At 41.8% G+C, this 22,803-nt stretch overlaps 5 protein-coding genes across 7 annotated transcripts in view; 4 read left to right on the plus strand and 1 right to left on the minus strand.

Annotated features, from left to right (window-relative positions):
* Positions 1-5,515, plus strand: part of LOC128299038 (maternal protein pumilio) — a 104,792-nt gene extending 99,277 nt beyond the window's left edge. For all 3 annotated transcript variants that reach the window (XM_053034876.1, XM_053034874.1, XM_053034875.1), the window contains one exon: positions 98-5,515. In XM_053034876.1, the coding sequence (XP_052890836.1) occupies positions 98-644 (547 nt within the window). In that variant the 3' untranslated portion in view covers positions 645-5,515. The remainder of the gene's footprint in view (positions 1-97) is intronic.
* A 9,326-nt stretch (positions 5,516-14,841) lies between these two features.
* LOC128309578 (protein SREK1IP1) lies at positions 14,842-15,790 on the plus strand. The gene is made up of 2 exons (XM_053046004.1): positions 14,842-15,064; positions 15,137-15,790. The coding sequence occupies exons 1-2, from the start codon at positions 14,960-14,962 to the stop codon at positions 15,545-15,547; spliced, it is 516 nt and encodes a 171-aa protein (XP_052901964.1). The 5' UTR covers positions 14,842-14,959; the 3' UTR covers positions 15,548-15,790.
* A 32-nt stretch (positions 15,791-15,822) lies between these two features.
* LOC128309577 (WASH complex subunit 4) lies at positions 15,823-20,188 on the minus strand. Its single transcript, XM_053046003.1, has 8 exons — positions 20,134-20,188; positions 19,498-20,057; positions 18,943-19,431; positions 18,318-18,875; positions 17,094-18,017; positions 16,746-17,034; positions 16,215-16,664; positions 15,823-16,147 (listed from the first exon to the last, which is right to left on the minus strand). Exons 1-8 carry the CDS (start codon positions 20,153-20,155, stop codon positions 15,870-15,872), a joined length of 3,570 nt encoding a protein of 1,189 aa, XP_052901963.1. The 5' UTR covers positions 20,156-20,188; the 3' UTR covers positions 15,823-15,869.
* A 453-nt stretch (positions 20,189-20,641) lies between these two features.
* On the plus strand, positions 20,642-22,016 carry LOC128298487 (ADP-ribosylation factor-like protein 13A). Its single transcript, XM_053034237.1, has 5 exons — positions 20,642-20,717; positions 20,795-20,925; positions 20,993-21,069; positions 21,152-21,836; positions 21,904-22,016. Exons 1-5 carry the CDS (start codon positions 20,668-20,670, stop codon positions 22,014-22,016), a joined length of 1,056 nt encoding a protein of 351 aa, XP_052890197.1. The 5' UTR covers positions 20,642-20,667.
* A 212-nt stretch (positions 22,017-22,228) lies between these two features.
* On the plus strand, positions 22,229-22,753 carry LOC128309557 (ribosomal protein 63, mitochondrial). The gene is made up of 2 exons (XM_053045980.1): positions 22,229-22,442; positions 22,506-22,753. Exons 1-2 carry the CDS (start codon positions 22,272-22,274, stop codon positions 22,647-22,649), a joined length of 315 nt encoding a protein of 104 aa, XP_052901940.1. The 5' UTR covers positions 22,229-22,271; the 3' UTR covers positions 22,650-22,753.
* The last annotated feature ends 50 nt before the right edge of the window (positions 22,754-22,803 follow it).

A 22,803-nucleotide genomic window follows, 5' to 3' on the forward strand; every position in this document is an offset into this window, starting at 1 on the left:
CACATTGGTTGAACCTTACCATCGTTTGATCATCATTTTTATAGTGGAACTTTTGTACCAGCAAATCATTCTATACATTATTTGTTTTGTTTTGCAGTGGACTTCACGTCATGATGAAGGATCAGTATGCGAATTACGTGGTACAGAAGATGATCGACGTGTCGGAGCCGACGCAGCGCAAAGTGTTGCTGCATAAGATTCGACCGCACATGAATTCGTTGAAAAAGTATACATACGGCAAGCACATTATTGCAAAGCTAGACAAATTTTCGCTCAAGACACCAAATTCCCTCGCGGGAGGTGGTGCCGGCGGAGCTGGAAACTCTGCCGCTAGTTCTGCCACCGGTGCCAATGCCAACGGTACAGCTGGTCCAGCGGTTGGCAGTGCCGGTAGCAGCAGTGTCAATGGAACTAACGGTGAGCTCACTGCCAGTAGCACCACGAACGGAACCACTGTAAACAATGGAACCAACGCGAACGGTGCTACGGTGTCAGCAGGTACTGCCGGTGTTGTTGTTGGCAACTGTAATCCTGTGGCCGGCGTGACGGGAAGCAACAACGGAAGCGTGAGTGGTGCTGTTAACAGCAACGGCACCAACGCTGCTCTGCGCCCGATCGGTCCTCCAACAAATGGAGTTATGTAAGGTTGACCACGTTTGCACGTACAGTTGAGAAAGCTACAACAGCTAGATAGAATGTAAATATGTATTGTTCGCTATTTTCGAATACTTAGCGGTTACGTTCGAGTTCCCCTTTATTAACAGCATAAGCCCTAGTACCTAAGAATGGGTGTAAATGGTCGAATCATTATCATTTTACAAATGATCCCAAAACTTTTGTGTTTGGACCCAAGTAATAACTACCGTCTTATACTTCTACTAAGATTTTGCATTGAATAGGCGTATATAGAATCACAAATGCACAAATGGGGGCAACAATAGGAAATCAGAATAAATATTCGCTTTCGAACGAATAGTGCAGTTCACCAGCGAATGTAGAGCTTCTGAGTGCTAGTAGTATCGTTTATACGTGTTGTTTGTTTGTGCGTCACCCTTCATATATATATATTTTGTGTACATTTTTATTTTTTGTACGGTGTTCGATCTCAATTCTATAAACGAAACGAAACGATAGTGGAGAAAGTAAATTAACGATCAACGATGATCAAATAGCGAAAACCTGTGTAAGCAAATGCGTCCCATGTGCGCGCTACGTATGTTAAAAAACATTAACAAAACAAAACAACGCATTCGCATGGTTTGATAAATCTCTTGATGTAAGTAATGTACTGTTTAGTTGAATGATTCATTTCCTGCACAAATGTTTGGGGTTCAACATTTGTTTTGGGGGGAAATTATACGATGTGAGAGAAATGTTTCCTACTAGTAACTCTTGTTCATATATGTTTGAGAGCAAAACATCGTTTCGAGTCAATTGGACGAACCTGGTGGAATAAATACACTTACACAGGTTCACCGTGGAACTTAAAACGGGATTGTACTTGTGTCCTTTGGTTTCGTTTGTACCCTTTCATGCGATGTGAGTATTTGCTTGCAATTCCATGCTAAATCCCAACCCTAAAGCAACGCGTTAAATGCAGCACACTGCAATGCGCAATTGTTTGTAGTGAATAAGAGTACACGTAAATGTAATATTTAGAGCAAACCATACACGCGCACATTCGCGATTAAACGAAGTATAAAGTACAGAACTATATATTGGAAGTACGGCAACCATGTTGGGGAGTAAGTGGTACATGTAAACAACACGGAGCTTACTAATTGTTGTGGTAGGTGTTTCGCTGTCGGCAGACACTTTAATTGATGGAATTACTCTCGGCACTGCGATCGAAGATACGAGGAGCAGCTGCAAGGAAGATTAACGCTAACAATCTAATTGTTATAGAATGGATTGGATTCGAAGCAGCAGCATTCCACTAGAGAGTGAAGAGCTAAAATCTATTCTTCAACTGCTTCTAGCAATTTGTATCGGTATTTATGATACGATGAATATCATAGCAGGGAACAACAACAAAACACTGCAAGAAAATTTTTAAACAATTTTCACATTTATAATGCTCCGATACTGAGGCACTAGGGACTAGTGCGGCACTGTTTTGATAGAAACAATAATTCCTCCTTATTAAGCGTGATGAAAACTTGTGCTTCACTCTCCATTACGAGGGGGATGATAGACCATGCAAATAAGGAAAAGGGTTTAAATCTCTTGAGCATCATTGCGTGTGCCCATGTTTGATGTTAGCATGTTTTAAGTACATTCAAAAGTAAGCAACAATCGAACAATGGTTGGGAAAGATTGAGTAGTTGTAGCAAAATACTGCTAATAGCTATATATAGCCGTGAGCAGTGGGCAGTATCGATTATTTTTAATTATTACTAGGAAGAAGCTGGCATAGGGATCATTTTTTCAAGAAAATTAAGGAAGAAAAATACAGTCACATCCACATCAGAAAAGCAGACGTGATTTTTTTCAAATTGAAACCATTTATCAGTAAACGAACGAAGCGCGTTGAAAACAAGCTGCTACGCAACAAAAAAAAACCAGCGGCAGATGCTATGGTGACACGTTGCAGCATTTTTTGGTGGATGGTATGACTGCCTAGTGTGTATGGTCATTATAAGCGGATTGGCGTGCTAGAATTAACGTAGTATAGTTTTACGTAAGCAAGAAAACGTAAGGAAACAATTAACTGCCATCCCAGTCCAACGTAGTATTTACGTAGTGCGTGTGCTGGTGATGTGTGTGCCCGCTTTGGTAAGCGTTTAGTTTAATCTAACATTTTGAGCTCCATCGTAGCGAAAGGCACATTTTCCAGACATACATTTAGCTATCGAGGATGGTGATGATAACACTCATTTACTTTTACTTCTCCTTCATCATTTACAACTCAACGCGATAGGCATTAGAAAATCCTAGACACTCGACAGAGATCCAAGCTACGTGAAGTGTAACAATTAACGCAACGATATATGCTCTTCTCTAATTTAATCATTTTGAAAACAATAGATTTTTCTCGATCCATTTACAAATACCAACCAGCAAAGGACAACATTTACGCTGATGAAACGTAAATGTTCACATTGTAATATCTATCGTTCATACCAGAACATACCCACACACACAACAGTAACAAGGGGGCAAACGTGCCGTGCGCTGTATTACGGCAAACTTTATCATCATTAGCATTGCTGCAAATGCGCGTCGGTTGACGTGATACATGGTTCATGATGGTATTTATTCTAGCTATCAAACCACCATTAAGCGAAGGTGAATAGTTTCATACAGTTTCATAATCGTACGTTTGATATGGAAACAACAACTGTGTATTTTTAAGCACATTGCGTAGTCCCTAGCTCTTATCGTGGTAGTAATATAATTAACTAACGTATAGTTATGAGCTGTTAACGTAACGGAAACTCACGCATAATGTAACAGCCTGCTGTGGCAGCGTAAAATTATTCAAACGTGATCGTTTGTAGCAGGGCTGAACGAAAGGGGTAATGAAGCCAAGACTGGAGTTTGAGAATTTTAACACAACCTGGGAACGAGAAATCGAGTGTGTGTGTGTGTCTTTTTATAGAAAATGCGGCCGAAATGAATAGCAAACACATCGTCGGATGCAAAGTTGCAATGAAATTGACAGAGATTTTGGCGCATCATAGAGACGTGACGGAAAAAAGGGAAACGAATCGGCAGTATGGTTGAAAAACTCATTGTAAAACATTCTAATCGAAATATTCGGGCGAATGAAATCAATTTAAATGCTGTATCCCCAGAACGTGTACTCATAGATTGTCTATGGAGTATATCAACTCTAGCTGAAAAATTGTCCGCTTCTTTTTTGAACATTACTTTGATATAATTTATTTACGTATGTGTTTGCACTCCAACGGACACGTGCATGTATACTTTAATTTTAATTTTAAATGATAACTAATGAGAATGAAGTGGTGTAAAATTAGCAAAAGAACATATGCATTTGTTTGGCGACAAAACAAAAAGCAAAACCCACTACGAGTAGAACAATTTTTTGATAGAAGATTTTTTTGTTTCTACTATAACCATAAATCTTTCTCACACTTTTGCAGCATGCCTTTTCCTGGGTGTGTGTGAGTTATTGCAGAAAGCCTAATTTTATAAAATTTACTGCCCTTTCATTCGATGGGTGTTCACCATTATTCTGCTTCTTTATCGCGGCACAACAACCTCAAGAGGTCTAGAGGCCTGCCATTTCTGGCTTTCTGTGACTCTATCTACTCGTAACTGGATAGTCAGTCCTGTGTACGCGGGGGATTGGACCGGTTCGATCGTGTGAAGACCGACGCCGCTACCATCATGCCACCGTGCCGCACCGTTCACCATTATTACTTGATGGGGTTTACATGTTGCTTTATAAATGCATAACTACCAATATACATACATATACATAATAATATTTGTGCTATGTTAAAACAATTATTAAACACACACACACACACCGTGAGGGTGTATGTGTTTGGGGGGAGAGGGGGGTCTTATAGCAATTCTCACACGAATTCATATATAAATATTCCTCATAATGGATAGACTTTCTTAGAAAAACGATTTTCTAGAATTTAATATAAAAAAAAACTGTTTGATGGAGAAGAAGAAAAAAAACCTGCTATTGGGGCAGTAAAAAAGTAACGAAAACATGAAATATGGATTAATTGATGAAATACCCATAATCCCAATTTAAAGAAAAATAACATTCATGCTGCTGGTAGAGAGGGAAGCATGACACGGAACTGCTTCACTAAACTATGAAACTGAACTAGAACTTGATATGAATTAACTTCCAATTTATTTCCTCCCCCCGTTATACATTTATATAAATATATATATATAGACAGCTTATAAGTTGTGCATATACTGTTTTAGTGAGACGTGCATAGGAGGAGGCTCGCGGTATAAACATGAATCCGCGGGATGTTTAGTAAAAAAAGAAGTAAAAACAAAATACCGGCGATGCAAAACAAACCCCTGTACTGCAAATGTTCCAGTTGTATATCGCTGTACAAAATTTACATAGTTATTTTATACTACTCAACCCCTCATGAAAACACACACTTAGTGCAACGTTTCTAGCGGCGAATAGAACATAAAATAATTAACTATCCCTCTCTCTCTCTCTCATTCCTTATCTCACCATTACAAAGCGTATGGAAATGCTACATAGAAGGAAGGCAAACCGTTAGCAAACGAAACAAAAATTGTATTTCACACGCATAACGACAGCAAAAAAACAGTAAATTATCGAAAACTTCACCCAAACCAACAATAGAAGCGACGGAAAAATGTCCTCGCTAACGATCATTATTCGCATGGTGACAGTATCGGAAAGATAGGCAGCGTAAAATTTTCAAATTTTAAACAATTTTCAAAAGTTGGTAATAAAAAAATAAACAAAACAGAAAAGCTAGACAACAGCTGGGAAAAAAAACAAAACGGTGACCGTAAAAAGAAGCATTTTGAATAGTGTTTGATTGTAAATTAGAGTTCTTAGATACAACAGCAACAACAAAAAAACACACACACACACAAGTTGTAGAGAAATCCCTCGTAAATATAATACTATATCGCAAAACATATGTTTTACGACCATTGGAACTGTGTTAGAACTTGAGGGGTGTAAAACTAGAAAGATTATTTTTTATGTATGATCGAGCACACGCGCGTGTGAGTGAGTGACTTAATTGCAATGTGTTCGGGTCGTGCGTCCTCCCCCTGTAAGAACATGCATATTAGCAATGGGACAGACGCAGTTCCATTTTGAAATAGCAAAACCAAGAAAAAAGACCTCACACACAAAAAAATGACATGAAGCTTCAAGTTAAGGGACAAGACGCATGTTGAACGATGCTAAATAATATGCGCGTGTGTATGTATAATACTTTGTACAAACCACCAAAGCAACACTATTCACACGACGAAGGCAAAAAAACGCAACGACAACACAATTTAGGTGAAAAATATTGAAAAAACCTACACACACACACACACACACAAACACACGCATAAAATCAATCCAACAGCAGCATTATTACACCGGCAAAACTAGCGATCAATCGAAGGCAATAGTGGTCAATGTAAATACAACAATAGTTTCTCACGGCAAGCGTAAATGGTTGGAACAGAACTGAGCGATAGGAAGAACGATCTAAGAACTAACACGCTACGCTACCACCCACAAACAATTGTAGCAAAACATCCAAATGACAATGCCCAGCCGCAGTTACACCATGTCCCATCCATAAGCAAGGGAAGCTACTGCATACACCAGTGCGAATGTGTAAAAAAAAAAACCCGAACACCTCGAACGTTCCTGATCCTTTTGCAACAATGAACGATCACTGTTTACACTCTCGATACCCACACACCACCACACACTTGGAGGTAAAGTACGTGTAAAATTATGCTGTAAAGTAGACATCATTAAGCAAAGATACACACACAAACACACACACAGAAAAGTCTTTAGAAAGTGTATATTACTACACTACACAACACACCATGCCGGGCATGAAGAAGATCGCGCGATCACAGGGGTTTCTCGGGTTAGATTTGTTTTCTCTATAATGAACAGCAATGGTAGGAACGGAAGGGAGCTAAAAAAAACGGGAAGAGATCGATGGGGTGGATAGTGCTCGCTGTGGAGAAGTATTCCAAACTGAACCTTTGGGGACTATGTAATGTAGTGCAGCAACACTGAAGGCTCACGTAAAGAAAATCCACCTCTTGAGGTGGGAATTCCGGAATGGATTGAGGAATCTTCTGTAGCTCTTTAATCCAAGAAGCTCAAATCACAAGCCTTGAAAGCGTTGATGTGGAATGTGTAGCTGCAGGAGTGATTGAGCCTGCAGCATGACGCCCTTGGATGCATTTTACTGTTTCTCAGTGGTTTGGTCGCCTTTTCTGAGGCATTACAGCAAGACCTCTTCCGGGGAGGATTCCTTGCCATGTCCCATAAGCTTATTTTTCTCTATCAAATAGAAAAGGAGCGCCTTCGTCAGTTGTTTATCGGCATCTACCTTGAGAGAATAGGCTGCGATAACAGTTGTTTGATAATTGGAGTTCCGACTCCGATCGAAGAGGCATTCCTCCCACCTATCCAGTTAGCCCAACAAAGAGAACATCCTAAAGAACATCAAGCTGGAAAAAGGAAGGGTGGCGGAACTCTTATTCTTGTACAAAAACAAAACCAGTACGTGTAAATTTTGTTATAAAATTAAACGGATTAAACGAGATCGCGGCCGAATCACCAATCACATGCCACCGACAAACTGCATTATGCTTGACACACAAACAAACACAAACAGTATTGCATTTTGAGTTTTTGAGCGCACGTCCAAGTTTTACGTTGTATAAATTTATCTTGCATTGGACGACATTCGGTGGTTCCGAATTGTTTTGTATTTGTAAATTTAATCGAAAACTGGCATAGTTAAACCGCAACCGAAACTCGTCACGATGCCTTTGATTATTCGTTAGAATGTTCGGAACTAATAATCGTTTTTGTGTTCATTCGTTTGGGGTTTTTTTTTGTTAAATAGCTAAGCCAGGAAACGAAATTGTGTGAAAAATTGTACAAAAGAAAGATAAGAAATCATCTTCACTCCAATAACACGGTAAACACTCAGAAAGGGCAAGTCGCAAATACATCCGAAGCCAGGGTGTAGCAGGGCGAAGCAGATTGTTTTCCGAGGCCCCCAGAACAAAGGGTGAGGACAAAATAAGCAGCTAAACATGCAAGCACGCACCCACACACACGATCACGGATTTGCAAAACAAACGAACAAATTCTCCATCCGCTTCGAAACCTACCCCGGGTTGATCGATCCTCGGACAAACGTGTGATATGTACAGTGCTAATGTGTAACATAACATTTGAGGAAAACTCTCAAAAACGAAACAAAACAAAAGGAACGAGGAAGCGGACACGGTTTTCTGTAAAACAAAAGTTGTTGTAATTTTAACCGAATGCTTTCAAGGATCCCGACGATTTTAACCCCGCTTATAACAATGAAAACCCTTTCCGTTGATCGCGAGTTGTTGATGTTTGGAACCAGTGCGTCCGCAACTAAACGCGTGTCCTGTGTTCGTGCGTGCGTGTGCCCTTGTACGTTCTGTGTGCTGGAAAACGAATCGGTCGGTGGCAGATCAACGCTTACCTGATCACTCTGAAACGAGCGTAGGCGCCCCATAATCGTGTTCGCGGCTTGCACAGCTGATCTCACACCCGAGCTGACAAGCGCCACAATGTGTATAAATTGTTTTTAACTGTACAAAAGAAAAAAAAAAGAAACACGGGCAAGAAAGTAAAATCCCAACACAACATAGTGCAAAACACATAAAAAAAACCAATGCAATCTTCTTCGGTTTGGGCTCTCTCGGCAAAGGGACAGCAGACGTGCAGTTCTGTGTTCACGATCAGAGACAGAAATCCCCATTAGAGCACTGGCAAACTCATCCCCTGAATCTGATTATCTGTAAATTAACACAACATAAAGCGAGAGAGAGAGAGAGAGAGAGAGAAAGATAGAGAGGATTTTCCTAACGCTAAGCGAGAGAAATAATTTGTATGAAATTATCCAACAATGGAACTGTGATTTTTTTCTACTTGCACCACACTACGGATTCTTCTCCCTTCTGCTCCTTTCATCTCCAATCTCCGAATACTCCCTTTCACACATCATCAGAATCCCGTCTCGACTATGCGAAGGACATAGTGAACATGTTCAAAGCAAATGGAACCCTTGTTCCCATGGAAAGTCACACTTGTTTCAAACACACAAGCAAACAACAAAAAACAAAACCAACCGTTTTGCCCGGAAAATTAAGGACAACAAAAAGGCAAAAGTAATGTGTTTTATTGTAAAATTTGTAACCTTGTAAAATGGTCTGCTTCCCATAGCTGCTGCTATGTCTTGTAAAGTGTACATTTTCAGCTTTAAATTTAAATTATTTAAATCATTTCCTTTTTGCGAGGCTGCCGCCCATTTCTCGTGCCTTTCCTTGTTTTGAGGGCGTTTGTGATTGATTCCCAGCAAAAGCTTCCCAGTTGCACTCGAACGAAAACCAAGCCCGGCCCGATAAAACTGGTTTCATCCCTCCAAATTACACAATGCTAATTGTGAACGGCAATAGCTGCTTGTTTTTTCATTAACATTCGTCTGTACACTTTTACTTTTTTATTCAAGAAGAACGGCCAGGCCGTATTGCTTAGAACTAAAGCTAACTTAATCTAGTATACAATTCACATTCGTTTCAAGACATTTCCTTCTCCAAACAGTGAAAAGTCACCTTATCCCGGAGTGTACTCGGCCGTACACTTTTATTTTGTACGTTTGGAATTGTTACTTTTTGAATAAAAAATACGGTTTTTTTTGTACAGTATCAGCAACCAAAAACACAAAAAAAAAGAAACATGAAAGGCAGTCTCTTCTTGCGGTCCGAACCGAACCGCGGTTCTCAGCGAATCTACTCCTCCAAGATCTAGAACGGCACAAAAGCAGAGCACGATCGAACGGTTTAGGATAGGAAGAAACTACCAACCCGGAAAAAAAATCCTTCCCATCATTCTTCAATTATAATCAACCGAAAAGGTGGCGCAAATAGATCATGATAATGACAATTATTGTTTTAGTAAAATTTTAACAGCATAAACAAAAGCAAAACAATTCGATCAAAACAAAATAATGAACGAATTATGCAACAGAGCTTGGCGTTACCGGGCAAAACAAGTGAAAGTGTAAAGATCTTAAATAAAACAAAGCCAACAAACGAGATAACAATTAAAGCGAAAGTTGTAGAAAAAACAAATATAGCTTGAGCAAAAATTAAGTAAAACCAAGAACAAACACAAAGTCCCGAAAACATCTAATCCCCCAGCGTAGATGGCGTTGTGCGCAACAACAAAAAAATACATGAAACGAAAATAAGACAGTGAGGCAAAAGAGTGTAAAAAAAAACACAAATGTAAACAAGAGACAACACAACAGGAAAGGGTTCATAATTGCAAATGCTGTGAAACTAGATGAAAAGAAAGACACAACTATGAAATAGAGAAAAAAAAGATCCACAACACACGTGCAAATGCAAACACGGCGTACGTTGTATGTGGGAGGTTTTTATTTTGAAGACATTTAATTTGCTCTGTATGTATAGTTTGCGGAAACACACGCGAACAATCGAAACACCCTGTGCAAACAGTGGTAAACATTTAAATCATTTATTCAACCCATTTGTTGTTCGTTTATTTCTAAGTTCCATTTGGAGTAAATGTAATGTATTTTTTTTTAACTTATCCTCATCTATATAGATAATTTTTTGTGTCTTTTGTCAACTGTAACTCATACGAATTTAGTTGCTTAAGTTGAGAAGTAGCATTTTTGTATGAAATCGAATTATTAATGTAAAACGGGAAAAGTGTGTAGCATCCAATTTCGTTGGATTCATGATCTACTAGTGTGTGCGTGCGTGTAAGTATGTGTGTGTGTGTTGCGTTGTTAATTGTGTTTTGTTTTCCGGGAAGAACGTAACAGCATAACAGCATCCTTTTTACACAGTACGCAAGTACAACAGAGTTGTAGTTTACTTAACAAAACAATCAAAACAAACTGAAGAAAAACCGGCACAGAAGCGACTAACCATTTCGGACAAAGTGGCGAATGGGGCTGTACAGGATACAAAACAGAATGACATGTCAGATTAAAGGGTTGCAAAAACATTTGATAACCGAATGAAGAACGAACACAAATCCAAACACACACCGAGAGAAAGAGAACAAATAGCAGCAAAGGAAACACGCGGTTAAGAGCAACAGCAAACATAATGGAGCAAAAAAAGGAACACACACTCACACACGGCTATAAATAAAGAAGACGAAAAAAAACAACATATAAATATGAAAGTAATATTAATTTGAACATAACTATAAATATTATGATACTATCAAACAAATAAATTTTCTGTAATATTGAAGAAATAATAACTGGTTTTCATGTTACCTTTTCTTTGCCGTTTGCTTTCTTGTATATCACACATGCAGTGGAGGATCAATCCCCTTGGAGGCCCAGGGCAGAATTATAGTTGGGGCCTCTAATTTTAAAAACGATGAGGGAGGGGGTTGAGGACATTGAGGCCCTTGAAATGATCTGCAACCACATTTGTTCAATTTTCCTATGATAGTCCGGGTGCAAGAATCGGTTCCTGTCGCGCGTCGATCGATCGATCCACAAAACATCTTTCGTACGGATTGTCCTTGGATTGTCGGATCATTGCGGGCGGAACCTTCATATCAAACAAACCATACATACTTTGTTGTAAAGCCAAGAGTGTAATAAATAAACGAACAAACAAACAAATGAAACACAACTGAAATTACTAACAGCATTGCAAATTAATTATTGTCTTTCGACTCTTAAATTCGCGATTTTCGTTTCGCAACAAGCACCATCCGAAAGTTTTTTTTATTGATAAAATAATACGTAAGTATAATGGGGGTGTATTATTTAATAAACGTGGATAATTTTGAACATTCTGTTTTAAGAACTCTATCCGCACCATGTCGATCGTTCCACGCACATTATTTTCGTGACTTGCGCATGCGTTTAAATCTCCACCAGTCGATGAAAACAGTGCATATCCGAAATCCCATACAGATCAGCTGTTTTCAGATTTCCGATACCAAGAGAACATGTTTTTCAAGAGATGACATCTTCAGCGCGGTATAAATTTCCCCATCCGTATTGCATTGCATACCATCAAACCCGCGAGAGCGATCGCTAGTGTAAACTAGGCGTGGCATAAATTTCCCCATCCGTATTGCATTGCATACCATCAAACCCGCGAGAGCGATCGCTAGGGTAAGGAAGGTGGATGGAACGGCATCCTCGCCAAAACTTTCCATCGGCTGCTACGAAATTCCATACAAAACCGGCCGTTTTCAGATTTGCGACACCAAGAGAGCATCCAAAACAGGAGCTGACATCAATTCCCCTCCAGTATGCATATTGCTGATCCGCTCTCGCGTGTTATCATTGCGCGTGAGAGAGGAGTTTCCCCTACGTTGGATATTTTTGCAGGGTTTTTGAGGACTTTTTGGACATGTTCAGCGTGATGTTGTTTGGCTCGTTTTGATATCTCATATAATTGTCTCAAATATATCATATAATATAATATAATATAATCATTGGCAAGTTATTGTTGCCAGCAACAACATTTGACGGTCATTCGATAGCTCTACCGGACTTGTCAACGCATATAGCTTTTCCCGAACAAAGCAACACCGAGTACGGCTTGTCAATACATACGACGCGAACCCTGCATCGCACACCATCGCTCTCTTCAAGGTAAAGAATCCCCTCTCTCATTCGCATACCTCTCTTATCACGCGGGAGGCTTATCACACGGTGCTCGCATTTAGCATCGGCAGCCGATCTCGCTCTCCCCATTCGAGCGATAAGATCGCCGTGTGTGGCTATGTGTAGCGTGTGTGATCTGTATCCACATTTTACTCAGGCGAGGGGAACTGTTTGCTCTTCGGTATGATCGCCTTGTGTGGCTATGTGTAGCGTATGCACAACTGAGATAATCAACTGCGTACCCTCGGCTGATACGAAATTCCATACAAAACCGGCTGTTTTCAGATTTCCGATACCAAGAGAGCATCCAAAATAGGAGCTGACATCAATTCCCCTCCAGTATGCATATTGCTGATCCGCTCTCACGTGTTATCATTGCGCGTGATCGAAGAGTTTCTCACACGTTGGCTATTATTGCAGGGTTTTTGGGGACTATATTGACATGTTCAGCGTGACGTTGTTTGGCTCGTTTGGTATCTCATATAATCGTCTAAAAAAAGCCAGAAATGGTAGGCTTCAATATCCTGAGGATGTCGTGCCGATAAAGAAGAAAGAGTTTGAATACACTGCATACTTCTCTTGCGTAGTCATGTAACCGGGCCGATATAGCTAGTCAAATAGAAACAAATATAAAACAAATATAAATATAAAACAACCAAGGATATATAAAATCCAAAGATATTTTCGATATACCAAAGATATTTTCGATCAATTTTTACCTTTTTAACTAAATTTTGTGCTATAAATTAACTCTGCTGCTAAATTTCCAAAACTCGCACAAACGGCACAAATTGTTTGGGGCCCCCAACACGGCGCGGCATTAGGCGACCGCCTATTCCGCCTACCGTTTGATCCGCCGCTGCACACATGTCACTTTTGTTATTAGATATTGGTGCTATATTAGGTTCGTCGCTTTCCCGTTTGTTGAAATCGTTTTCGATTGAAACACAATCCGGCAAGGGATAAACACTTTCATGTTTATCACCCGTGATTCAGCATGTTTATCATCCGTGATTTGACACTTCGATCGGACGGAAATTTTATCCCAAAAATTGGAAAAGTAACGGGAGCGAAGAACACGCGTGGAGGTAACATTTTATTAATTTACAAACCAACTTCAGCATGTTTATCACCCGGAGACGTCATCTATGTGTAAGAATGAAAAGCTCTTTTCGCTATAGTGCCATCTATGTGTAAGAATGATAAGCTCGGTTAGATACAGTGTCATCTATGTGTGAGAATGAAAAGCTCTACACGCGTGGATGTAACATTTTATTAATTTTCACATCAAATTCAGCATATTTACCACCCGTGATCGGATATTTCGATCGGACGGAAATTTTATCCCGAAAATCGAAAAAATAACAGGAGCGAAGAACACGCGTGGAGGTAACATTTTATTAATTTTCAAACCAACTGGTTTTCTGTTTTCAGATTTCCGATACCAGGAGAGCATGTTTTTCAAGAGGTGACACCTGGTACTAGCCGAGTACCATGATGTTGCACAACACATGTTGCGCAACATATGTTGCACAGCATCTGACATGCAACATATGTCGCGCAACATATGTCGTGCAACATATGTTGCGCAACATCTGGCATGCAACATCTTACATGCAACAACTTGGGATTGCAACTACCGGGAAGCGCGCGATTTGTGCGTTCGGTTGGTACCAGGTTACCTCTTGAAAAACATGCTCTCCTGGTATCGGAAATCTGAAAACAGCCGGTTTGTATGGAAAGTTAGTGTATAAACATTGCATACCTTACGGCGCATTGCATTGCAAGTTGATTGCATACCTTCTGGCGTAGTACCAGGAGCTACCTCTTCCGTGGTTGCTCTCCTGGTATTATACATTCAAAAACTGGTAGTTTTCGAAGAAATTTTTCACGACCAACGGGAAAGTTAGTGTTTAAACATTGCATACCTTTCGGCGGTTTTCGAGTAAAATTGCTGTACAAGGTGCTACCTCTTCCGTGGATGCTCTCCTGGTATCGGCAATCTGAAATTAGCTGGTTTGTATGGAATTTCGTACCAGCCGACGGAAAGTTTGAGCGAGATGAAGAATGCTTTCCGTTTCATCCATCTTCCTTACACTAGCGATCGCTCCTACGGGTTTGATAGTATGCAATGCAATAGGGATGAGAAAATTTATTCCACGCTGCAGATGTCACCTCTTAAAAAACATGCTCTCCTGGTATCGAAAATCTGAAAACTGCTGGTTTGTATCTGGCTTATCTAAAATCTATTTGATTAATCCATTATGGTTTTTAGGTTATGATAAATAACTCCTAAAACCATTCAAATGTTTCACCTGTGTTTAGGTGATAAGGAGCATTTGTAGCGCTCTCCACCCAACGGCACTGTTGTAGTGCGTACAACGTTACTGTCAAGTGGGTTTTTTTCGCATTGAATCTAAATAAACAAACAACCCAATTGATGCTGCAGCATTCGCTAAGAAAAGCAACTTTCCTGTATTAAGCTCATGGTAAAATTTATTCGGGCGATAGCTGGGACACAGAAATAGCATTTTACTTCGCAATCAAACCCAGTTATGGAATATCTTTCCGGACTGTCGCAAAAAGAAAATGTTCGCGCCGCCTGCAAAAAGTGTGGTTTTCCGGGACACCTAACGTATCAGTGCCGTAACTACCTGACGGTAAGGGTGAAACAACGCATTGATCCTTTCCGTTACATATTTTAACATTATCATGTCGTTAACTGCTGCCAGGTTGACCCACAAAGTCACGCGGTTGTGCCGAGCCAACAGCGTCCCGGGAGTGAATCGCCGGAGCAAAACTATCTCACCCCCCTGCAGGAACTGAGAAAACAGGAAGAAGAAGAGGAAGCCCGGAAGGCGGAAAAGGTGGCGCGCAAGGAACGTGCACGCAGAGCCAGGGAGGCACGGAAGGAGAAAAGGAAACGCAAACACCGCAAACGTTCCCGATCACGGTCCAGCTCGAGCAGTTCTGACACAAGTGATACGGACGGTATCGGTAGTAGTGGTAGCAGCAGCGATGGCAAACATAAAAAGAGAAGTAAAAAACGGTCGAAGAAAAAGCTGATTAAAATACGTAAAAAGTCCAAAAAGGGAAATCACAGCCACAAGCGAAGAGATCATGATAGCAGTTCGGATAGTTAAGAAAGCATTTAAACGTAGGAAGGTGGTAGACATTTTCAAATTGGTTACTAAGAAGCACATGGTATAAAAGAAACACCGAAATTCGGACGTAAAACTATAGGACTTCCTGTTTCTGGGAAAACCGACGTTATGTCTAATATAAATCAGAAATTTTACTTATTGATTTAAGGACTGTACAGGATGGTTTCATAACACTTATTCATATAATTCGATAACATAAGCTTTCGTACGAAACAAGAACAAAATATCATATGGAATGAGTCGCATAATGCAATAATTCTACTGCTCAAGCAACAGCCGAATTGGCGCTTCTTTAGATAAGCTATTTAAAGAAAATCTTCGAACTGGAAAGATTGTACTGCAACAACTCGAACTCGTGCTGCATCGCGTTCAACCGTTTTCGGGTGAGCGATACCGTCGGAAGCATTTTTTCATCCGACGGTTCCATCGTCGCCGACTGGAGCGGATTTCCTACACCGCTCGCCGTTTGTTGATTGAGTTTTGCCATCTCACGTGCATACTTGGTGTGTACCTCCTTGAACCAGTGCAGTGAATTGAAGGCAGCCGTTTGGTTGAGCAGCGTTAGCAAATAGGACAGTCCTGAAAATGGTATGCATTGGATGAATTTTACTGTTACGAGTCGGTTAATTTGGCAAAGCTACCCTACCCATAACGAAACCATCGTCCGTTGGTAGGAACGTTCCGTGTCGATCTTTTTTAGCGATCGTTTCCTTCGCCTTCAGCATCGCCTCCACATAGCTGATCGTGAGCGGAGGAATGATCAGGTAGAACAGCTCCAAATGGGCAAAACTGTCCGCTGGTGATAAATCCGTCCCACCGTCCGGCTGATTCGCCCGCCGACGCCGAAAGCCATCGAACGCGTTAAGAAGCAAACGGAAAAATTCATTCTCCAGGCGCCAGCTAGCACGCACGCTGGCCATATCCTGCCTCCATATATTTACAGCCGATGATTTTGATCCGTTCGAACCATTTCCATCCGATGGTTCGTTTTCCGTTGCTTCGGTTGGCATCGGTGGGTTGGAAACAAATTCCGCTGCTCCGGTGCATTCGTGTAGTGCACCGGCATGTAGCATTCGTACAAATGCCATCGCATTTCCTGTGAATCAGAGTTAGAGTGGACAAGGAAAACATTAAATGGTCCATTTATGTTAGCAGTATTGCAGTCGACTTAACTTACCAATTTGACAGATTAATTTACGGAACAAATCAACGTACGTATCACCGTCGTCCGACAGACCGAGATTGCGAATGCGCCGGTTAAAGGCTAGTGCACGCTCATACGTGTAACTGGCCGTACCCACGCCAGACGATACATTTGCGGTGGTAGTACCAGCACCAGTAGCATCGGTACTTTCGGTGGCCAGCTTCTTTGCATCCGCCGCCAACCGGGAGTGAATTTGCTCGTCGTACAAAAAGTGCGAAAACGTGAACAGTTTTTGGCGCAAGAACTGGAATGCATAGTTCACCTGGAACATAAGGAACATTAAGGATATTTTGGCTTTATGGAAGTATTCTTTTCGCTTACCACCGTGCTTATAATTCCAGGACCGTGTCGCTTGATTGAGTTGGCAATGTGTTCTATCTTAACCACATTTACCACACCACCACTACCAGGCGCTGCATGCTGTCGTTCGATAAACAATTGTCCGTGCAAATCGTACCCGTATGCACCGATAAACGTTTCAAAGTCTTCCATCAGGGCGAGCACATCATCGTCCTGTCCGTGACCACGCGGTCCACGTCTATCCTCGGCCGTGGTCCGTGGCAACTGATCCTCCACCAACCGTATACCGTACTTACGGTCCACGATCGAGCGCATCTCCCGGTAGATACGCCACTCGGAAGGTGAAATCGTCGAGAGGGTGTAAAATACATCGCTCAAATGTTGCGCTACCGAGTGTCGCGTACAGAGCCACCGGCCATTCGTTTGCTGCGTTAGCTTGGTGCGTAAAAACGCAAACACCAGCTTCTGTGTGTGGTTCTGATCGGCCATCCCGGTATCGGTACCATCTCGGAATGGATCGAACGGTTCGATTTGATGCCATTTACCATGGAAATCCCACCGTATGAATGCTTCAATTCGATTGCTCATGGGAACGACACTCGCAGACAGTCCATCCTGGCGAGCACTTTGCCCAAGCAATGGCGTATATTTGCCGGCCACATCAATTCGATCACATTCCTCCTCCCAAGCGATAAAGGTAGCAAGCCGGTTTAGCAACGATTCCACCTTACGGTACGCATCATCCGCAATGGCTAGCAGGGGCGTTCCGGAACTGGGTGCGTTTCCGTGGCACAGTGCAATCGATACCAGTGCCAAACCCACCCGATCTGGTGTGGCTGGACCGTGGAGGCATTTTTCCAGTACGTCGATCGTTGAGAGCTTTTCCAGCCAAAGCGAACCACTTGCGGTTGATTTTGATTCCTTCGCTTCGCGTAGAAGTTTTTTCTATCAGAAAGAAACGTTTTGTAAGAATTTTAGTTGTTGCAGGGTACTGCAATAGATAGGATAAAGCGAGCATACTTAATTGAAACGTATAAATGAATGTGATAAACGCTGTAATTGATAGTAAAATACAAAAAAAAAATCACCGTATTTATGTGGAATCGGGTGCACAGTTTAGTAATTTATATTTTGTAGTTTGTGTTAAATTTCGTCAAGTAATTAAATCTTGAACCCGATGAACAATGTGCACGCTGTATCCTATCTATTGCGAGATTCTGTATAAGAAAAATCATGTATCCTTACCTTGGCATTGTTTACAATGGTATAAATTTTATGTTGCTGGTGCTGAACAATAAACTGCAGACAAGGCACAGTAATAGAACGACAAGTGGAGGAGAGCATAAATTCAACCACCATGCGGCGATGCTGTATCAATCGGTCAGTCTTCTCCGTCGGGTTGCGACCGTAAAGTGCATACAGCGTACCAATCACATATTCCATTTCGCGCACGAGTCGTATTCCCTCCAGCAGCAGCGCACATTTAATGCGTAAGTTTTCGAGCGTAAAGTTACCATCCTCCCGGGATGCACCCGGTGTGGGTGGACGGTTACGAAGCTGTACGTGCGCTTCCACTAACCAGCTAACCGCATGCTGACAAAGCACGGCAGGTATGGCTGATTTTTCAATCGTGTGCAGATATGCGTCCCGGGCCTTCTGATAATCGAAAGAGGTCGAAAGTGGTGTGCTGACGGAGATGGGTGCCGTACTAGCATCGTAATCCCGCAGTAACTTATGGCCGTGCTCCTGTATGAACTCATCGGGCAGCCAGGGAAAATTGTTGTCCAGTGGTATGAGTGGAAACTGTAGGGTAAGCGGATAAGATTATACAACAACGTCCATCGCAAACGGTACAAACCCACTCACTCACCTTGAGATTTAACTCGAAAAGATTCTTCAACATACGCTGCTCGATCGGTAGGAACAGGTACAGTGCAAAGTTTAGCAACACATTCACCCCAATGATGTCGTTTGATTGGGTGTAATCAATCCCAGTCGCCGTGGTCCGTACGGCCGACGCAAGGGCCGTGAGTTTGCGTTTCAAAAACTTCATAAATCGATCACTAAATACTTCCCCGGAGCAAACTGGATCGAAATGCGTTTTCACCTTGTACAGTGCCTCTAGGAGGCGCTTTTCGCCCGTTATGTCCGGTGTGGTGTCATCGCCAATCCAGAAACATATCCCTCGACACACGCATAGCAGATCTTGGTAGGCTATCTTTTGTGATGAGGCAATTTTTTTCACTTGACGTAGCTTATGAACGAAGGATCGCCAGTGCGCTCTGAGGAAGGTTTTCCATAGGATGTGATCGAGCTCCATTACAACGCGTAACAGTTTCCCAATGTATTCGAATAGGTACTGAAAGCGATTGTAGATTTTTTTTAAAGATTCAATCATTCTTACAGCGCTTACGATAATACTCACGTCCACTTCCAGCGACGGGAGAGACTTTCCTTCGAGTCCCATCTTCTTCGTCCGCTTGCCACGCCCGTAAGAAGCTTCCTCGTCGAAAAAGGCACCGATCTGGCGTAGCAATAACACACCGACATCTCGCATTCGCTCGTAATTGAACTGGACTTTGCTCATTAAATCGATGTTGTCCGCAATCCACAGTACTGGTGGACGTTCCGTATTTTCAACTTTACGGATCGATTCAGTTCGATCGTAGATTTTGCCCGCTAGCGTTCGCACCTCCTTCTCCAAACAATCGATCTCACAGCACAGCTGCGCGAAGGTGGCCAAAAGCTTGTTCAGCGGCATGTTACTATTGCCGGGATTGGAGTTATTCAACTTCCCACTATTGATGCTGTTGCACGCTATCATACGAGCGAGCGATAGCTGCTCATTGTTGCACGCATAATTCAGTCGCACGATACTCGGCACTGGTCCATTTGTCAGAGCGGAGAGATGGAACTGTGCTAGCTTTCGGTCGTAATCCTTCAGGAAATTGCCATATTCTTTGATCTGCGTTGCGTAGAGGTGGTCTTCAAAGGGAGATGGATTACGATTATAGCAACGAGCACTATAAGGTAAGAGCTATATCCTCTGTAATGCACTTACTTGCCGATATATGAGTCTCCATTTCACTTTCTTCCGAATATTATAAATGAAACGGAAATTATCAGCACGGGTGCGCGGATAATGAATGAATCATGTTTGTTTGTGAATTTGTTTTCCCCCGGCCGTCATATGTTAACTGTCAAACGGTCATGTTCTGTTCGCGTCGGACGTACAGTTCTGTTCGCGTCGGATTTCAAAATGTCGTTAGGTCAGAAACTATTCTGCCAAAAGTGTCGAATCTGGTCCAATCTATGATTTCTCCACAAAGTTTTTGCAAAAACGAATTACAAGTGGTAAGTTAATTAAAAGTCCAATTTTTGTTATTTATGTGCAAGTTCTTGTATCATAGTTCTGTACCATAAACACTGCGTGATGTTGTTAGATGGTACCGTGCAACAATGCTCCTAGCAACCGTTGGCAAGGATGGGCTAAATAACCTAAACAATCAAATGTTTGATGCGATGAAATTGGAACCCCCCATTCTTACCAAGGAAGCACAGTAGACTATTAAGCCATGTAACTTTTGGCTGTATAATGGGAACAGTTTTTGCAAAATGCTGTAGAAAAGAGCATGAAAATAATGAGTAAGTAGTATCGAACCGTTGTCGATGTCTAGGTCCTTGTAAGCGATGGTTTTACTGAACTCCTTATCTGATTCTAGTGATGCACTTAACATTCTTGTGTTGGGGATAGAGAATTCTGGCAAGACTGAGATAGCGTTTAAAATCTGTCATCAAAAGCGGGGTGACTATGCCTCAACAAAAGGGTGCCGTTTGTTTGAAACTGTGATTTGTAAGAAGATCATCTCCCTACCGAAGCACGGGCGTGTTCATTTCATTCCATTTTCTTCTATTTCTAGCGGAAACGGAGATTAAACTTATCGAAATTGGTGGAGGATCAGATCTTCGAGACATCTGGAAGTACTATTTCTTGGATGTAATATAAACTACCTGACTCGCGGAGTACCTCAACCCGGCTAAAAAGGTGGCTCATCAAACGTTTACTTGTACAATTGCAGGCCCTAGCAGTAATTTTTGTAATCGATGCTTCCAACATACACAACATCTGTGAATCTTACAAAATATTCCAAAACCTAATGGCCCACGAGTTTCTGGCCGGCAAACCATTTCTTATACTAGCCAACAAGCAGGACCTGCCTGAATCGGTGGATTGTATCGAAATCTGCGAGTATCTGGACGTCGAGTATCTGGCCAACCGATACCGCTGTCCGTGTCTGGTAGAGGCGTGCGGCAACTGGGGCAGCACATCGTACGAATCGAACGAATACGATGGGCTAACGTACGGCATCCAATGGCTTGTTGGTACAGTGCTTGCCCATCGGCAGTTCATTATGAATCGTATCAACTTCCACAAAGCGATACTAGGACGCGATGGTACGGACGGATCGCGTACCATCAAAAGGCCACGCACGGGCATAAAGTCTGGTAGTCGTCGCAAGCGACGAGATAGCCGCCCTAAAACAGCTCCCTCCAGCCAGCAGGCCTGGTTGATGGAAAACGATAACAATTACCTGATTAAACGGAACAGCATCATTTCCGTGAAAAGTATACCTACCAGCACAACCACGGAACGGACGAACAATTCTAGTACTAAGGCAACGACTACTGGTACTACTACCTCCGACAGTGGACTTTCGGTCGTTGATGAGGGAGTTGAAATTAGCCAGACCAGTAGCAGTACCGGTGAGCGGAAGTTGCGGTGAATATGTGATGAAGTATATCGTGCAATAAGCCGCTTGTTTATTTGCAGAACATCAAACCGTTTTGCACGTACGTAAAGATGAGATGACTTTGGAAGATTTGTCGCTATCCTTCTCCGTCAACGAGGTCAACGGAAAAGCAGTAGAAATGATCGCAAATTAGATGAATGTGCCAAAAAAGGCTGGATGTAAACAAAGGCATGCGGATGCACTTCCTGTTTGTTATTTTTGAACATTTCTGTCCAATTTTTTATTACATAAACACGTTCCACCCACCAACAAAAAAAAACTATCCTGTATGAATCTTGTTTGGTTTGGAGCATCTAAGGATCTGCTAACCTTGAGTTCTTGTCTCGATGACAGGTGTTATGAAAACATTCTCCTCACTTTTATTTACGCTCGCGCAAATAGTAACGAAATGAGGCTTTCGGTGGTAAATTTCTTCAAGAAAAGTGTAAATGGGCACATTTTTAGAGGTAAAAATCGTTTGGTGAAACGCGTCACTCCACGCGCCATGCAAACACTTGTGCGAGAGTACGAACAAACCGAGGCCAACATGAAGCTGCTGCTTCATCCATACCTGACGAAGGTAATACTCGCTGCTTACCGGCATGATGTTGCTTATAGTAAACCATTTTTGCTCGCTTTGCAGGAACAATCCAGCGGACATGCGAAGGAACTGGGCAAGAAAGAACAGATCGTGGCGAAATGGCGCGAGGAACAGCTCAAAATGAAACCGCACGTCACGATAGCGGAACGGTTAGCTCACCTGAAAGTAAAGGACGTATGGGATTGAGCAGGCAATCGGCGGAATAATACAAAGCGCTACGCTGTAAAAGAGTTTTCTTTTATTGTACAACAAGCTTTTACATCAACAATGCTTTTCTGAGGGTGCGAGTATTTTGCTTTGGCTTCCTCGTGTATATGTGGTAACAAACATAGTATCAATA

Source organism: Anopheles moucheti, chromosome 2 (assembly GCF_943734755.1).
Source record: "Anopheles moucheti chromosome 2, idAnoMoucSN_F20_07, whole genome shotgun sequence".
Taxonomy (NCBI): Eukaryota; Metazoa; Arthropoda; class Insecta; order Diptera; family Culicidae; genus Anopheles; species Anopheles moucheti.

Coding starts and splice junctions, on each gene's coding strand:
- LOC128298487 (XM_053034237.1), top strand. CDS start 20,668: ATGGGAACAGTTTTTGCAAAATGCTGTAGAAAAGAGCATGAAAATAAT. Junction 21,070..21,151: donor GGAAGTACTATTTCTTGGAT/GTAATATAAACT, acceptor GTACAATTGCAG/GCCCTAGCAGTAATTTTTGT. Junction 21,837..21,903: donor CCAGACCAGTAGCAGTACCG/GTGAGCGGAAGT, acceptor GTTTATTTGCAG/AACATCAAACCGTTTTGCAC.
- LOC128309577 (XM_053046003.1), bottom strand. CDS start 20,155: ATGGAGACTCATATATCGGCAA. Junction 18,876..18,942: donor TTTTCGAGTTAAATCTCAAG/GTGAGTGAGTGG, acceptor CTTACCCTACAG/TTTCCACTCATACCACTGGA. Junction 16,665..16,745: donor TAAATTAATCTGTCAAATTG/GTAAGTTAAGTC, acceptor TCTGATTCACAG/GAAATGCGATGGCATTTGTA.
- LOC128309557 (XM_053045980.1), top strand. CDS start 22,272: ATGAGGCTTTCGGTGGTAAATTTCTTCAAGAAAAGTGTAAATGGGCAC. Junction 22,443..22,505: donor TTCATCCATACCTGACGAAG/GTAATACTCGCT, acceptor CTCGCTTTGCAG/GAACAATCCAGCGGACATGC.
- LOC128309578 (XM_053046004.1), top strand. CDS start 14,960: ATGGAATATCTTTCCGGACTGTCGCAAAAAGAAAATGTTCGCGCCGCC. Junction 15,065..15,136: donor AGTGCCGTAACTACCTGACG/GTAAGGGTGAAA, acceptor AACTGCTGCCAG/GTTGACCCACAAAGTCACGC.